The 18,246-nt window shown below is 39.0% G+C and overlaps 1 protein-coding gene across 3 annotated transcripts in view; it reads left to right on the forward strand.

Annotated features, from left to right (window-relative positions):
- Window positions 1–18,246, forward strand: part of TLK1 (tousled like kinase 1) — a 70,021-nt gene that overhangs the window by 7,846 nt on the left and 43,929 nt on the right. For all 3 annotated transcript variants that reach the window (XM_087732865.1, XM_087732864.1, XM_087732866.1), the window contains exon 2: window positions 17,577–17,695. In XM_087732865.1, coding sequence (XP_087588991.1) covers window positions 17,582–17,695 — 114 coding nt within the window. In that variant the 5' untranslated portion in view covers window positions 17,577–17,581. The remainder of the gene's footprint in view (window positions 1–17,576; window positions 17,696–18,246) is intronic.

The following is an 18,246-nucleotide window of genomic DNA, read 5'->3' on the forward strand; positions in this document are numbered from 1 at the left end:
TCTGATGTCCTTGGAGTCATGCAGCTTTAACAGCAGAGGTGTTTCCCATTTCTCTTCTCCACCACTGAACTGTTGGACCTCTTGATTCTATGGAGACAAACTCAGATGATGCTACAATAGGACTTCTAATACTTCTTCCTTTCACTCCTGTGGCTTAGGCTAATCAGGCCTGTACACTACAGAGCTGTATTTGTTAAGTATTGTTTTTTCTAGTTAATGCTGCGTTCTCAGAGGTTCCACAGTTTTGTCCTAAATTTTGCAGCTGTACTTCAGCCAATGGTTTGTTGTGGGTTTTTTGGGGGGGGGCTTTGCTTTTTTTTTTTTGGTGCCTTAATACCCTCTTTATAGCTATTTTGGTCCTCAGGGAGGTTGTGATCTTTGCTATTTCTTAGGTTATTCCTAGTAAAAGTGATGAGACAAGTAGTGTCCTTTAATAAGTTGATATTTTCATTATAAAGCAATTGACAGTAAAATTCACACATTATTAATAATATTCTGTTTAACATCAGTAGAAACATGTATTTTTAAATTAATATATACAGAATTACAATTTAAATATATTTATTTGTTTAGACAGGACAAATTTTTTTTAGTTGACACTGGTGGCTTACAGCAAGCTTTATATTTTTCTAAGTGATATCAGTGTAAAGACCAACCGTATTTGCACATATAAGATTAATGAAACCAGTTCTCTTAATAAATATGTTGTTTGTATGGTTAAAAATACAGTAACTTTGAAATAGCTTTGGTTTTTTATCTTTTACAAATATTATGTTAGGTTATGTAGGAAAATGTTTTGCAGGTATTATGCTGGAGGTCTTGATCTGTTGGCAAATTCTTTTAGCCTTGATGGATAATGATCTGTTTTTAACAGTTCTATTACATCTTTTAATGCAACTTTTAACAGAAGTTTTGAAACTTTTCAAAGTAAAAGTCCTTTGTTATTGCTCAGATACATCCAGAAAAGTGTCCTGCTTTCCTTTCCCAGCTCTTTCCCCCCACCGGTGTGTTCCCTTCACCAGACAGGTGAGAAATTACACTGTGGTGAGAAGAGTGGTGGTGGTCTAGGTGGTGTGATTATCTTCATAAAGTAATTTTTTTTGTTCTAGTTGTGGTAGTGGTGATCATAGATTATTAAGAGTAGGTTTATCGGTATTAGTCACTAGGTTTTTTGTTTGGTTTTTGTTTCTTTTGTAAGTCAGTTGTTCCTTGAGCTGGCTGTTGTTTGGGAGTGGTTGCTGTGTCTTTGATACATGTTGTAGAAACTTTTTGATTATTAGTGTTGCACTTTAGTTTTGGTAGTTTTATTCATAGAACTGAACTATGGTAAGGGACTATCTTGCAAGTTTTCTACAAGCTTTAACTTTGAATAAAGTGGAGTAATTCTTGTTATAGTACCTTTGCATTTAGTATTATGAAGGACCATTATGGAGAGTGGGATTTTCATATTTTAAAGTTACTATAGGATACAAATAGAAGTAATTTCTGAAGATGCAGGTTTAGAATTTTTAAACGAGATACAAAAAGTACTTTTTGCTGTGCGTGGTATTGCCTCAGTATGTGATTGCTTTTTGTGAAGTTCATTGCCTATTTAATTTACCTCTACTTATATAATCAGATTGTATATTACCTCTTTCTAATTAAATTGTATTATTAAATGATTGCGATACTAATAATGCCTAAGAGGGGTAACACCAGTATTCAAACTATGAAACGCAAACATCATGGTCTTTGCTTCCTTGTTAGATGGTATTTTGTATTCTGCATCCATAGAGTTTTTGGTTTTTTGTTTTGTTTTTTTTTTGTCCCTTGCTTAATACATGCTGTCACATCCAGAACATCCAAGTGATTAGTATTAAGGAAGAGGCAATTCTATATATCGCGCGTGTACACACTTTCATATATACACAAAATGTGTGTGTGAAGTCTTGATGAGCTGTCTGTTTAGTCATTAGGAATACTAATGTTGCTGTTGTTAGGACCCTCCATCCCCCACAGCAGTCTCATAAACAAGCTAAGCTTACACAAAAACTTTATCTGCTTTTTAGTAAAAATGTTCTAAATTCCTGTTGTCTCTTGTTACATACTTCTTAAAAACTTGTTTCATTTTTCCAAATATGTAATTTTGTTAAGCCTGCTGATGAGTATTGCAGATGATACAAAATTTGGCTGCTAGATTAATCATGCTAGTTTTGCCATATCTTGAGTTTTAGCTTTTTATGTTGCTGTTCAGTTTTAAACAGAAGAGTAGAAACATGTAGAGTTCACAAAAAAGCAGAGTCTAGTTGTGTATTAATATTATGTTTCTTTTATTTTTCTCCCTATTTGTTATACTTGCAACATATATCATAATTTGGGAATGAAATATTGAAGCTATGACAACAAAATAATTTCCAGTAAATGACCTTAATAGTGATTTCTCCCCCCCCCCCCCCAGTGTCGTGTGATTTAAAGTTGACCTGATTTGTTCTCCTGGCTAAATCGCAACGTGCTGTTCTCTCCGAGCCTTTCACTTGTTTTTCTCTTCTAGAGAAGTGCAAACAACAGGCACCAGTCTCTGCCAGCGTCTGACACCACCTTCCTGCTGTTTTCCTTAAATCTCTCTTTTTCAAGTTTGTTCATACAAAAAAAAGGGGGAAGAGAGATAGAGAACCTGCTATTTTTACTTTTTGTTGTTGTTCTTGCGGCTTTGAAATCCCACCTTTCTAAGGGAAGCGAGTGATGAGGCAGCGGTACCAGTGACTGTCAGAAGCTGCAGAATTTGCGGTGTGCCACCATCCCTATGGCTCTCCGAGTGGGGTGTGTGCTCTCTGCTAGACCAGGTCCCTTGGCCTGCCTCCTCCCGCTGCTGCTTTCCCTTCCTGACCGGTGCTGGGCCACAGGGGTGACCTCCAGTCTTGTCCTGCTCCTCTGCTTCTCCTGTGCTTCTCTAAACTGTCATTTTCCTCCTCAAATCGTGGTCCCCCTGCTCAGCTTTCATTTGCGCATGCCGTCGATTTTTCTGGAGGGAGGGTAGCCTTTGATAAAGGGAGTGGGTAGATGCGGGAACCTTCCGGATGTTCAAGCATCGACTGCCCACGCTCGGCTGGCGGCGCGCTCGGTGACACGCTTTTGCAAGGAGGTAGCCGTGAGCCTGTCCTCTCGCGTCCCGCGTCGCGTCGCAACGCGGCAGCTCTCCCGCTATAGAGCCGGCAGCAACGGTGAGTGCTTGGTGCAGTTAGGAGTTTGCAGCTGCAGGTGCTTGTGTCTGGAAAGACTGGAGAGGAGCATTGGTTTATCTTGGGTGTCAAAATTCTGCTTGACCACCAGTTACCACTTGAGAAAAGGTGAAATCCAGTTTTAAGATTGTCATGGATAAAGGTCCAAATAAGGGATTTTTGGGAAATAACAGATTTTGTTAGTATTTTTTCAGTCTTTAGTAATGGAAATTCCTCATGTTTTTTAGGTATAAGTCAAGACAGGTTATTACAATTGCTTTTTGTTAGGTTCGTTGAGTCATTGAAATCTATTGGGTTTGTTGTGTGAATGATCCAAAGACACTGAGCAGAAGAGTTTATTTCTGGCAAAATAAGACATTTTTAGTACAAGTTCTCTCATTTGGTAAATAATCATGTTAGCATGTTATACTCGCAGAACAATATTTTGTTACGTGAAAGCAGTAAATGCAAATAGTGAATTAGTGATTCAGGTAACTACCAGAATAGGTAGCGTGACTAGCTGTTAGGGATGTAAAAGGGTTTCATTAGAGACTAAACTGATTTTTTTCCTAACAGTTACACCAAAACCTGGGTCATTTGTGTTTGCATTTGACACCTTATATTTAGAAGTTTTCCTGTGTGTAGACTTTATCGCACGTGCATGTTAACTCTGGCAGTGCGGTACCTGCAGCAGCTGCAGCTGCTACCTCTGGGGGCACGTAGCATGGGTCGGCCCCACTGCGGCTGTGGTGCCCCTGGGCACAGGCAGGGTGAGGAGGGCGGCCTCCAACTCTACCTTTTTTTTTTTTATCCCTGGGAACTGCTGGTGGGGAAACTTTCTCCTTCCTGATGTGTTTTTATTCAGTTGTTTTTACTAGTTCTTAAATTTCAGTTGTCCTTTTCGTCACTGAGGTGGCCCGCTGAAGCAGCGGGCTGGGGGAGGGAGTGTGGCGCCTGTGGCAGGTACCCCCGCGCATCTGGAGACTCGACAGGGCTTTAGCCTTGTCTGACTCTACAGGCACTGGTCTCATTTGGACTGTCTGCCTTTTCTAACTGGTGGAGGTAAGCCTGGCTCGGTTCTGGATCCCCTCTAAGGCCATCATAGATTTGTTGATAGACTTATTCAGTTTTAAAAAAATCTCCCATGTCGTTAGCTTGGTGGTTAGTTACCCCCAAAGTCAGGAGTGTGGAAGCAGTTGTGTTAAATGTACACCAGGTGAAATGCATCCCGATTTGTCAGCCGTTGGTAAGGTGTGCTGCTACCTCCCGGTAGCACTGTCTGTTCTGTCTCTGTCAGATCAGCTGTAGCAAGTAGGCTCTGGGAAGCCCACTTCAGCCATCCAAGGAATTTCATGGTCCTCCCCTGCCTCTGGTGTGAGCTATTTTAAGGAGAAGTCCTGCTTTATCTCCTGTCAGTTGGGGAAGAGAACTTGGATCACACTTGTTTTTGCTTAAGTTATGGCTGTAGTGGTCCACAGAAGCCAGTGTAGAGTCCTTATCCTTTAACTAAGAAGAAATGTGGTTAGTTTTGTAGGGCAACAAGTACTATGCAGCTGGGTGTTCAGGTGCTTCTACGTGGTGGATGGTGTTGATTGCACATAATTATTTTTACTGGTGTCTTGAAATATGTTTTGAATATATACCTGAAAATACTATTTTTTTTTCCATTTGCAATATCAAAGACTTATAACTCTGCCCTTTCCTAATTTCTGGTTGCTCTCAGGGCTATAACTGCGTTTATGTTAAGAAATTTTATTCATATGATCACAGACTTTGTTCCATGAAGTCTGTTCTTCGCTCAGCCTGCAAGATGGGCCGTTCTCAGGAAGGGACTGTGGTGAAAGAAATGATAATCCCTTCTTTTTTTCTTCTAAAACTTGAATAAAAGTGATAGTATAGCAGAAAAGAAGGCTGGTTTAAAATTAGACGATGAGCGCTGGATAGGAGAAATGGCTGTAATGCAGATTTGTTTAATGATAATGCTGAGCAATACTGAAACTGAATTTTTGACAGATGATTACATAGGATGTTTCTTTGTCTGTGAACTGGGTGGGTGCTGAATTTTTAAAAATGTTCAGTACACAAAGTTGCAACTAAATTTAATGCGTACTGTCGGTATCAACAGGCTTTGTAGCTGTGCTGTAAGAAGGATGAGTACAAAGTTTAAAATATTTTTTCCCCTTAGCCTTAGACTTGATTTTTCACTGATTCATGTGTGATTTCATACAATTCTCATTTTTCCCTATCTGTAGAATGGGAGCAATGCTGCAAGGTCCTAGGAAAATGTAGGTGTAGCCATTAACATGTCAGGTCTGTAATTTATCTATTTAGAGCCGTATTCCGAGAGGCTCCTCCTTACAAGGGACTTTGAGGAAATGAGTTTCTTCCCCTATTCAGCGAAGCTTGGATTGTCTTGTCAGTTCAGAGGCTGCTGGTTGAGTTGTAAATTTAAAAAAAACAAAACAAAACAAAAAACAAAACAAACCACAAAAACCTGAGGAACAGTATCTAGTTGCCTGATTCTTTGAGCATCACCTAGCCTCTAGACAGGGTGCCTACAGAAGAAAAATAGTGAGCCATCTCACAGGTAGCATGGCCCTACGCAGCGCAGGGGGCAGGGTCCCCATTGCACGATCTGCATGGTGGTGTGGTGGTTTCTCACAAAGCCTGTGATTCTGCAGTCTAAATCTTTTAATATAATTTGGTTTTTGTTTCATTTTTTAGTATTTTCTATGCTGTGCGCGCCATACAAGTATTTTGAAAGGAGGAAATTGACAGTGTTATTTGAGGTTAATACCTTTTTTTTTTTCCTTAAAGTGGTGTAGTTCAAAAGCCAAAATAGTTCATGAGTCTTGTGGTTACAGTTAGAGGTGAATTTACTGTCCCAGTTTAATCTTAGAGGTGTAATAAGCTTTTTTTACGTGTTTGATGTTAAACTGTGGCCTCTTACGTAAGTATATGGGGGTTGAAGTTCCAGTCGATCACGATGTTATGATTCAAATAGATTAACATATTTGGAAAGACTTAGGATTTTTTGTTTAATTTCTTACTTGTAGCATGTTCCTCACCATGTAATGGTGGGAACAATATAGGTTGAGTAATGTCCTGTGTGCTCCAGGGAGCAGAGCACTTGCCTCAGCCTCGAGGGTCAGTGGGCTGTCGGCGCTGGAGAGATTTTGAAGATCATGAGGGCAGGAATGGCAGTAGGAGCTACAGAAGTAAGGAGATTAGGAAGTTCAGGGAATTAACAACTGAAACACACTCCTATTGACACAAACACAGCTTTCAAATACCAAATGACTGGTATTATAACCGAGAAAATAAAGATAAATTTATTCTGTGAAATTGGGGGGTTTTGCACTGCCTTTCTACCCTATAGGTAACTTCCAGACAAATCTATTTGGGGAGGAGGTGCGCAATTGGTATTTGTTCCTTCATGGTTTACTTTTTCTGAGGAGTGAGGGTGAGAACCAAAAACCCTGTGGGAAGGGGCATTGCCTGCTCTCTTCCTGCTCGGTAGGTGACCTCTGCTTTTAACTTCCTTTTCACTCCTTCCTTAGATAGCAGAAACTACTGTTTATTTTTGATATGTGCAAAAGGCCTGTGCCATTTTAAATTCTTGCAGAACAGCCATTTCGTGGACTCGAGCATTTAGAGCTCCCGGTTTGTTTCCTTATAACTGAATGCAGCAAATTAAATTTGCTGTGCTTTCTGGTATTTCTCTAGGTAGATGTTTCTTCTTCAGGACTGCTCCAGGCTTTTAGTCCTTTTCAGCACAGGAATAGATAGAGGGGTGGAAAGTGGTGAGCTTTTGTTCAGAGTGTGATGCACTTTTTGAGAGTATCACAAAACTGGTGTTATCTTGTGACCTGTTAGTTTGCATCACCAACAAGTGACCCGTGAACCTGGAGTGTGCTTCTCACTGCTCGCTGCCTCTTCCCCAAGGGGACAGGGAGCATCTGGTTTTGCAGCAAATGAAGCTGAAATGGGCAAATTCTGCTTCTCTCATTCTGTTTGGATACGTTTTACAGAGCTGTCTGGAAGCAACAGTAATTGCTGCAGATTCCTCTACATAGAGATGAAAAAGGAGCTGGTAGAGATAGGCAGGCAGCACGTCACCTGCGTGTGTACGGCCCAGGCTGCATTAGTTTTTATCTCTCTTGACATAATGTTGTGTTCAAGGCAGATGTTTGCTACCTAGGAAGGCAGTCTTTTAGTGTTCCTGCCACAGATGTCTCATGTAACTTTGGCCAAGATGTTAGGTGCTTTCTGTAAAATATAAATAGGCTTTTCCTACCTTATAGGAGGATTGTAAGCATAAACTTCTTGTCTGTGTATCGTATATTTTTTTATTGATCATAGTAGTAGTACAGTGTAATACAGCAAAACTGATACTGCCCTGTGGGACACTAACAAGGACTTCTTTACTTTCGATTGATGGAGGATCTCCCGTAGACTAAAGCAACCCAAAGGGGTGCCATCATATTTTCTTCTAATCTTTCTTCTAACTTGGTAGAATACCAACATAAACCAGTGTATTTTTTCTTTAACCAGAACATTGTTCTTAACTCTGAAGAAAGAAAAGTTACTGCTTTTGGCCTTACAACTGTGTAATGAATCTTCCCTTTCCAGCAGAAAGCTGAGTGGAAGCTAGATGTGATTGTTCAAGGCTTTATGGGAGACTTTAGAGAGGTTAGTATCGCATTTATGCAGGCACAGACTATAGTGGTCAGAGATGACAAGAAACATCAGGAGGCATGTATTAGTTGGCTACCCAGCTGCTGCCAAAACTGACAGTTGTCTTGAACAAAACTTTATTAAAAGCACTTTAAATGAGTGCTTTGTATCTCTGATTATTCCGTCACTGTAGCAGATGTTCAAATCAGATGCTGTCATTAAAAAAGAGTTTTACTGAAGATACATTTGTTGTTCAGTATCTATACATTTGTTCTAAATGGACTAAATGCTTAGAGCAGTTCTTTAGACAGTGAGAGTCAACTAGTCAATAAACCTGCTCTCGGGTATCACTGTCTTCAGCTGTGAAGAGTGCAAAATGGTCAGTGAAGATGATGTTAACAGACCTTCTTGTTTCTTTGAAACACTCTGGCTCTGCCAGTTCTCTATTAAATGGTAGAAGTCGGTGGTGTTGAAAAGCCACCAAAATCCTTCTGCCAAATCACAACCCGCTCTTTGATAGCTCTCGGCAGTTCAGAATAACCTAGAGAACAATTGCAAGTGAGTAATCCAGGTTTTTAAAAGAGCAGGAAAATATGACACTTCGGATTACATAGCGACAAGTTTCAAAGGAATGGATAGCATTCTTTGTAACCAACATATTCAGGATATCACCCATCTAGTTTGTATATGTTCAGAGTGTAGACTTCTTTGTCAGACTCATTCTGCATATGGTATTGTAGCAAACAACTCGGGAAGTAATGTTTTTAGCACATTTTTTATTATTTAAGTTCTTAGTTGTATGAGTTCAGAATAAGTCTTTTTAAGTAGGATGTTTCCAGAAGGGATATTATTGACTGACACTACTTTTCTGTGGAGTATTTTTTGTAGTGGCTTTTCTATTTGATTGATACAGGAGGGCTCTCATGATGGGGAAAGAGCTTGCAGTTTGGGATTTGAACGTAGGAAGTACACTCTGATCTTACCTAACTCAATATTGTTTTTAGGAGCCTAGAAGGGATTACTGGACATGGAGAGGGATTTTGGTTGTGGGCAATTCTTCTTCCAAGTGGACTGTTCTGCTGTGTGGGCACAGCAGCTGTTTCTGTTACTATGCCCATGAACTGATGTGTTGAATTCAGTTTTTGTCTAGTTAAAGTGTGTGGGAGCAGAGGATAAAATACAGTCATACCAGTCTTCAAACTGTAGCCTCCTTACTGCTGTTAAGGGGTGGCAATTCCAAGATAAAAAGCTTTCAAGATACTAGTAATATAATGTATGTTCTTTCAGTTGTTCTTTCTCCCTTCGTTCATCACACTAAACATTGTCCAACAGACTCAGGAAGGACCTTGCCGTGGTTCTGTTGCTCATAGCAGTATTTGCTATGCTAACGCTTCCTGTACATGGTGCACGTATTAGAAGTTTGGGAAACGGATGATAGGTAGATGTAATGTTGAATGTTCTATGCTGTACCTTATCTTCTCTTTATTAATTATTCTATACTTGCCGACTCCTATCATTAATATGGGAAAAACTATTGCAAATATAATGGCATAGTAATTTCTGGGGCAAGATGGGAAAAAATTGATTTGTGAAGAATTCCTTCAGAAGAAGCTAGCATAAAGAAAAGTCTGGCTAAAAACCCACCTGTTACAAGGATTCACATGCCAAATAAAAATAAATGTTGACTCTTGTTTTCTGAATAATGAACAGGATTGGAATGAGACACAGCATGCCGTGGAATGAAACGCATTGTTTCAGTGAATATTGCAAAAAAGCTTCAGTAGCTTTCAGACCCATCACCATTAATTGTTAGACTTCAGTCTTGAAAGCTTCCATAGACATGCACGTTATCACTTTAAAGGTTTGGGATGTAATTTTTAAAGGTGCTCAGTCAGTTGGGTTTCTTCTTTCTTTTCAAGTCTTTCTATTGCCTACATTAGTGCTTATCTTTCATAGGTACTGTGCTGCGCCTCAAAGCAGTTGTGCTTACACCTGTGCAATAGGTTCGTTATCTGTGACGTTGAAGGAAAGTGCAATTACTTTCATGCAATATGTAGGGAAAATACTGTCACGCAGAAATACGAGCTGTTGGTTGCTTCAGGAGGCCAGTGCATTGCTTTTGAGCCATGTGTGGCTTTCAGGCAATTCAGTTGTACTTCCAAGGGGCAGGATTGGTAGAGGGACTTGTCAGAAACAAGGCATCACAGGCTTGCCCCGGACATAGTTGCATGCCTGGTTCAGCCCCAGTTACAATAGAATAGACCCTTGGGGAGCTATTGTTCTCTCTGTTGTGTGAATCACTCCCTGAGCTCTGAATGAGCCATTCTGAGTTCCCATCCTTGTGGCATATACCCACACGCATGAGTATATGTTGTTGGTTTGTGGCCAAATAAAGGCATTGGTAAGCAACTTGTAAACTCATCTCTGCCTCTGCTGCCTACAGCCATCTGATGAGACACATAATGGCCAAGGGATCCTTAGAACAGGGCGCCTAGCTGAAAGGCGGAGGGAATTAAACATTTTTAAATTGTTACCCACAGATGTCTCCTAGCTGATCTGGAGTTGGCCCAAGTGGTTTATTCATGAGTCTTTCTTCAAGGCGTTAGCAGAGGTTCCCTCAGGAACATGTGTCTCTGTAATTCACTTTTCCTTTCCAGGTTGTTGGCCAGACAGTTGAAATCCAAAAACTGGCAGCATAGAGGTGAAGTCTAAAGATCATTACAATTTTTTTAGCATTAAAGAATTGATTTCTGTTGTAGAATGATTTGCAGAAAATTACTTACCTGTCCAGCAGCCAGAGTTTTCTTTGTTTTAGGTCAAATTTCTGGACTGTTGGGACTGTTGGGAAAAGTGATATATACAACCTTCAAACAATATTTTTTAAAAGTGAACTACGGTCAAGTTCTCTTTAGATTATTAAGAAAAGCATTTTAAATTCACCTAGGCACCTTAGTGGTGATAGGGGGTGTGTTAGGAAACAGAAGTGCCTAAATAGAGAAGATAACTTCAGTGAGAAATACTTTTTTTATACTTATTTTTGTGTTGTGTGCTTCAGTGTTACTGGCTTAGGGACTGAGAAACATTGCGTTTTCACTGTGCATTTAAAAAGACTATTGATTAATTAAATGGATTCTGTTCTTTTCTGACCCTGGGCTTAGAAATATGTCTCTCTCATTAGGAATTTGTTATCACTTAAGATCTTTTCAAACAGCTAGTTTCACTTGTATTTTTCCTGTATTTTTCCTCTTTTCTTTTGCACCTGTTTCTGCTGTTTGACTTCACCTACAGCGAAGGTTTTAAACTCTAATGTAGTACCCTGTACTTTTTCATGTCATCTGTTGTTTGGAGGTTATAGTAGCTAGATAGTCCTCTGTAAAAGAAGTCAGTCCTCTTATTTGGAAAGCCAATGATAATAAGCATTTCTAAATTCCCAGTTTAAACTTTGTCATGGGTAATCTGTAGCTGTTTGTTGTTTTTCTGTTAAGTATTTTGGAAGAGTTGGAACCCTGAGATCTTGGTAAATGGTGTCATGTAGGTTTTGGTTATGTAGCTGTTGTTAGGAGGTAAATATAGTTCTGGGATTTTGTTTGTTTGTTTTATTTTAAATCTCAGAGATTGTTATCTTGCTGTCTGCCCTACTGACTGCTGATTTAGTTGGAGTGGGACCTTCTTGACTTCTGAGGCAGCAGTACTGAATGGCTGTGGCCTCAGGATTGTGATTCACGTTGGATGGTGATGCACTTCAAAGCCTTCTGTTAAGGGCGGGCTGTGTTTTTGCTGTTATCTTAGAATTGAATTCTTTTCAAATTACTGCTGCTTGGCTTTATGCCATCATACTAGCATCTCAACTTGTTTTCTTAGCACATTAGTAGTTTTCAAGGCTGTTTCCAATTCTGTTTTCTGTGATTCCCCAAAACATGCTGTAGAAGAAAGGCCGTTCAAGACATGGTTTAGCAGCCCAGGTCAGCTTTGTGTGTTTTTTTTTTATTAATTTCTCAATCTCATAGCCCAAATGTTCTATTTTAAATGGAACAGGTGTCATTTTTTCCAATTTAAAAATCAAGAAATTTGCATTCACTCCATCTAGTTTGATGTCTTACTGTATTTTGGTTTGCCTTGCTTTTTCACTTGATTAGACTTGTATTTTAGAGCTCTGTGTGTTCTTTCAACAACTTGTTCTGGGTTGCTTTATTCCCCATTGGCTATATAAGATACTGAAACATATATAAAGTATAAGCTGTAATAAATAGAAAGTTTTACTATTAATAGGAAGAGACCTTGATCAACGTGACAGTGACTTGCTAGTGTTATACCTAACTACAAAATAGTTTGCTACCAAATAGTTGGTTTTCTTGGAGGCAGAGATGTTAGCTTCATTACCTTATTTTCCTGGAGAATGAAAAAGTCCTTTCTGGTTGGTTCTGCAATAAGGAAAGTCCAGACTTTAAGAAAGGTAAGAGAGAAGTATGAAGCTGAGTACATAGTTTGTTTTTGTTGTGGTGGTTTGTTTGTTTTTGTTTGGTTTTTTTTGGTTTTTTTGTTTTTGTTTTTTTTTTCCAAATGAGACAAGAGAGTAGCTCCCTTAAAAGGAAATACATGTGGATGCAGAGACAAGATATATCTTCATATTGGTGAAAGAAGAAAAATAGTTGGGTGTTTGTTTTTTGGGTTTTTTTTTTAGGAGACTGCTTAAGGATTTAAAAATCTATATTTTTACTAATTTTCTGTAGTCTGTTTTGCATTTGATATTTTAAAGCTTTCCTTTTATCTGCTGGTACATGTGTATTCTAGAATGACAAGAGCTGTCGTACTCAATTGTTACGAAGTTAAATTATTACAGCATCAACATAATGGGATAAATGCATATTTAGGATATTCCAAATTGAAATAAGCAGTTACTTAAAGACTTTAGGGATTGCATTGCAATGCTGTTAAACAGTGGGTTCTATACTTGGAATGGTGACCATGCTTAAAGTCTGGTGTTCATAACTTCAAAGATTGGGGGGGGACGGGGGACGACACAGGAGAAAAAAAAAAAAAAAAGGAAAAAAGGTGGGGGGGGGGTGGAGCTGCTTTCCAGGCTGCTTTTCTTGCCATTTGAAATGTGTACCTTCCTCCCCCTCCTTTCTTTTCCCACCCCTCACCCTTTTAGCTGGATATTAGTTAGCTTTACTAATCTACAAGATGCTACTGTCAGTGAAGAGACTTATGCGATGGTTATATTGTCAATGTTAATGTGAAGTGTTCCTAAAAATATGTTGGACGTAATTCTCATACCATGTGTGTTACCATAAAATCTGAGTGCCTACTAGGAGCACATTAGGAAATTTGATTTACATTTGGGCTGTCATCTTCTCTTCAATAGATAGGTCTCTGTGGTGAAGTATTTTGCTTTGGCATTAAATGCTATATGTATATAAGTCCGTTAAAGAAACCAGACCAAACCAGTATGCCTTTCACTTAAGTGAAAGGTGGTTTGTGCTGGCCTTGAATTCAGGAGAACAGGGCCTCAATCTAATCTGGAGGGTTGTTCTAAGAAGAATCTGGGTTCTGCATAATGAACTTTATCTTCATTGTAGAAAGCTGACAATGTGTGAAGTTGTTGATCTGTTTTTCATCTTGAAGTTGTAATTGATTGCCAGATAACAAGGGTCCATTCAGGGTAATAAGAGAGTCGAAGATAAAGATTGAGTCTTGAAGCTTGATTCCATATTTAGTGGAAAAGAAAAACATGTCTGATCTGTCAAGCCTTTGTGTTCGGGTCTGCAACACTGCTCTGTAGTCTAGCAGTGTTCAAGATAGAGATCGTAGTACGCATGTATCCCAAAAGATCCAGTGTTAGCAGGTGAAGACTTGTAGTTGCAACTCTCTGCTAAACTTTTTCTCCTAACAATGTCAGTTTTACTGAGGTATGAGCAAGTATTTGGTTAAATAACTGGATCTTTTGCAAGTATTTGTATATTTGGAGGTGTGGGCCTTGGAGTCCAGGTGTAGTTGCACTTTATTATTTTCTGGTCACCAGTTCTGAAAAATTCAAACTGCCATGGAGAATCCTCTGATTCCTTACATCTCTGTTTTGCTGAGGTAGAATACGGTATAATTGATTACACTGAATGCCATGAAAAAGCTTAGAAATTGCTTCTCTGAATTTATAACTTTGACTTTTGACATAACCCATTGCTTAACAAATTCTCAGAGGAGTTTGGAGTTCTTTTCAAAAGAGTTCTTGCAAAAAGTGTCCTTTTCAGGACAAGAAATCTGTATGTTTTATATTAGTTTTTAGAGGAGAGGCTATATATGGTTCTGAAAGATAAATTAATATGGAAGATACCACCACTCCCAAAAAAATACAACAGCTACGTAGCATTGGCAACTAAAAAAAAAGAAAAAAAATGGAAGTAGTATTCAAAAATCTGTAGTGGTTATAAGAAATAAAGAAAGCAGTTTTTTAGGGCTCCTCTGTGAGTTCCAGGTAATCTTTCAGGTGTTCTCTTTGGAAGATAGAAGTTTGAATGGCGGTGAGTGGTAGCAATGCCAGTCTTTCATTTAGCATCATTGTAAATATGCTGTAAATACTTGTGTAACGTGATTGCATGTCATTTGAGTTAGTGAGTTGGCTCTCAGAGGTAGGAATGAAGTTAGTTCAAGTAAGAAGTCTGGGTGTATTTTCAAAACTGTAAGTTATGTCATTTTTGTAAGCAGGAGAATTTAAAGTCTGGTGTTTAAAAAAATTATATTTTTTGTCCCTTACATGAAGTTCTTTAAGGCTTACGGTACCTTTAAAAGTATGTAACTTGTACTGACACCTGAAGGATTGTACAGAATGGCATGTTCTTGAAAAAAACAGCTGTGTGTCTGGGAGTGAATGGTGTAGTTTAAGTTACAGCATGAATGAGGAAGAATGAATAGATCTTCCTAGGATTTGCTGTGTGTTAAAAGAAGGTTTGAATCCAGCTTTTCTGTCTTGTCCTTCAGATCACAAGGATGGTGGAGTGCACATGTAAATTGTGTGTTGCTTTTTGGTTCTAGATATTTAACAACAATAACAAAAACCAAACCAAAACAAAATCCCCAAACACAACAACAAAAACCCACTCCAGCAGAAATAGTGGAGAGAATACAGTGCATTCATTAGCCCGTGTAGGCTTTAAAATCTGAGCAGAAAAAAAAATGAAGGATTGTATTTCATCTGTGCTGTGAACTTGAACTACCCCTCTACCTGCTAAATTACCATTCTGACTGGTAAGGTAACCCAGGGGTGGTGATCTATTTAATGCATTTGTGTCTAGATACAGTACATGGGACCTGCAGTAGCAATTTTACTCTGCAGCACTTCAAATGAGCCTTAGCTGTCCAGAGTGATTATTGCTTTCCCATATTTCATAAAATAAACAATGTAGGGTGTGGCAGTATCTGTTTCTGTAATATGTGCATGGTTTGTAATTGCTAGAATTATGTCAGTAAGTTTAAGTAAGCTCTGAACTTTTGTGGGCAGTGACTATCAAGTAGGCTAGTAAATCAAAATATTGCTAGTCCTGCTTCATTAAATGAGTTACTTTGGTAAACTAAAATTGGATACTTCAGGGTGGGATACACTTAAACATTTTTACTGTTATGCAGCAAAACAATAATTATTTAAACTCACCTGACAGATGTGGTGTGATTAGTTTCTGAGGCTCTTTCAGAGCAATACTTTCCCATTAAGGTATAGATTACATACATACTATGAAAGGTATGCTGTACATATCTGCTTTTTTTTAAAAAAAAAAAAAAGCCTTATTGCACAATGTGTAAATGTAAGAAATATTTTTTGTGCATATGAAAAGTGTACAACTTGTTTCTGAAACTCTTGGAAGCAGTATACAAGCACATTTTAGGAAGCAACAGTTTAAAGAGGATTCCTGATTGTTCTGCACTGTGCATACATGTAGTAAAACAGTCTTTACCCCCGAGAGCTTACAATCTAAAATATGTAGAAATTGGAAGAATTTTTACTAGGCAAGTTCAGAAGCGGCATTACAACTGCTGATAATAAGCCAGCTGCAGTTTCAAACTGGGTAATTCCCCTGCATTGCTGGAAAAGAGACCTCCAGCTCTGTATGTGTCTGCATTTGGGTAAACTCCCCCACCTCCAGAAACAAAATGCAGTATCCTCAACCTGCCACTTGCGATTTGATTTTTCAAAAGCAGGTTCTGCCAACAGCAGAATATATCCTTCCCGACCATTTTTCTCTTGGTGTGGTTTTCTTCCATCAGAGGAGGTCTGGGTACCGGGCTCTGCAGTAAAGGAGCACTGACACCACACTCGCCATCATCTGCCTTCCTGCGGGAACAAGGGCAACTTGAATTAGCCAAATAGCAGAGGCAGTGCTTTCCCTAGCAGGAGGGTTAGCTGCATGGCCAGGAGTGGCCAAAATGTATCGTATGGAAAGTTCCGTCTAGTTCTTGAATGTTAAAGGTTTGTGAGATACCCAAAAGTCATATAAGAAAGTGTCTCATGTCTTAAGTGAGGAAAGCTATGCTGTTGCCTTGGTTGTCAAGATGCTTAGCTGATGGGTAGAAGTTAATAGGAGCACTTAAACTTTGCAGACTGTAGTTTTCATGACAAGGGAATTCCAAAGGCTTTTTTTCATAGTACAACTTGAATATACATAGTTATTACTTGCAGTCCTTTCTGAACTGCTGTGTTGTCCTGTGGGACTGAAAAGCACAAACTTGGCAAGTTGTGTCTTAGTTGAAAAAAATGAGGCTATACCACTTCATATGGTACTTGAGGGATATGCTATTAAAATAGTGCATAAAGACTTTGGCATTAAATATGTTATTTAAAATAAAGCAACTGAAATGTTTCCAGTTGAAGATAAACTGAATGTTCAAGTAGTTGAAAAGATAAAAACAAAGAATGCAGTTTGTGTAAATACGGAAGACTATTTGTCTAGATCATCTTTCAGACTCATTAAACAGCCGTAAGTGATTTAAATACAAATTAGAAAGCTGCACATCATGTTGCAGCCTACTCATGTAGGCTGAGCTCATCAGAAACTCCTTTTGTTCCTCCGTTTCCTTCCACCTTACTTTCCCTGCCGATGCCAGTGGCACTGCTTTACCCCATTTAGCAGGGCTCTGTCGGAGGCACCACCTGTGCAAGGGCCTCTGTTACTCTTGGCTGCTTTCGTATTGCTGATCCCGCTCCTTGCTTCTCTGCGCCTAGATTCCCTTGCACGTGTTGGGACTATGATCTACCTTCTGATTTTCCTTTTTTTCCCCCCTATGATTCTTACTTGTTTGTCTTGGACATTGCTATGTTGATAGCCTAAACAATTTAAATAATACGGAAAACAAGGGGATTGCAGAATTGGGAGGTTTTATGCTGGAAAGTATTTTGCTCCTGTCAGCTAGTTTCTAATCTATAAATAATTGCCTGGTTGGCGTATCGCATGCTGCAGGCTCCATGGCTCTTACATGCCTCTAATAGGTTCTAGTTCTCACCAAAATTGACAAGGCTGTTCTGATACATAGAACTTTCCCCAAAATTTCTGGAGTTCATTGAGTGCATTTGTTATTAGGTAACAGATGATGAATCATTGTCAAGTTGAGGGTATAAATCCTTTCTTTGCGTAGGCCAGTGGTATGTTTGGCTTGCTTGTAAAATATTCCACTGCAAATATTAGGGGATATAATGAATTTATTTATCTTTTTTAGGAGCAATGGATGAGCTTCATAGCCTGGACCCAAGAAGACAAGAATTGTTAGAGGCAAGATTTACAGGAGTAGTAAGTGGCAGCACTGGGAGTACTGGAAGTTGCAGTGTTGGAGCTAAAGTAAGTTCTGAGAGCAGTCATCCAAATCTACCATCTTTGAAATACTAATTTATTTCACACTGTCTCATTTGTATATTGCCCATGTGATTTACTTGCAAAAGTACTGGGTTGGAAGAGGCTCTTAGGAAAATCCTTGTTAGTCTGTTATTTTGCTTTGAAATAGGATTGTTTATCCTGAACCAATCTATGACATATGGACATTGAATTATTCTTAAAAACACCAAAGAATGGGCTTATACAGGCTCTTTTGTGGTTTTGCTCTAGTGCACATGTGAACAGGGATGGAATTTTTTCCCAGTATTTAAGTGGAGTTGTCCTTTCTGCAGGAAGCAACTACTTACAGTTCGGCTTGAAATAGACACAGGGAGTCTGGTGTGACCTCTGTTTTTAAGATTAAACTTGTTTGAAGACTAATATATCTAGATTAACAAAGCCAAAATCTTTGCACTTTTCCAGACATTTAACCAGTTTTACCTACTTTCATTGTAGACTTTCCGCAGTCTGTCTGTTAGTATCTAAACCAGGATGCAACACTTGAGGAAAAACGTTAT

Source organism: Nipponia nippon, unplaced genomic scaffold (assembly GCF_047370975.1).
Source record: "Nipponia nippon isolate SJK-2023a ecotype South Korea unplaced genomic scaffold, ASM4737097v1 scaffold_5, whole genome shotgun sequence".
NCBI classification, from domain to species: Eukaryota; Metazoa; Chordata; class Aves; order Pelecaniformes; family Threskiornithidae; genus Nipponia; species Nipponia nippon.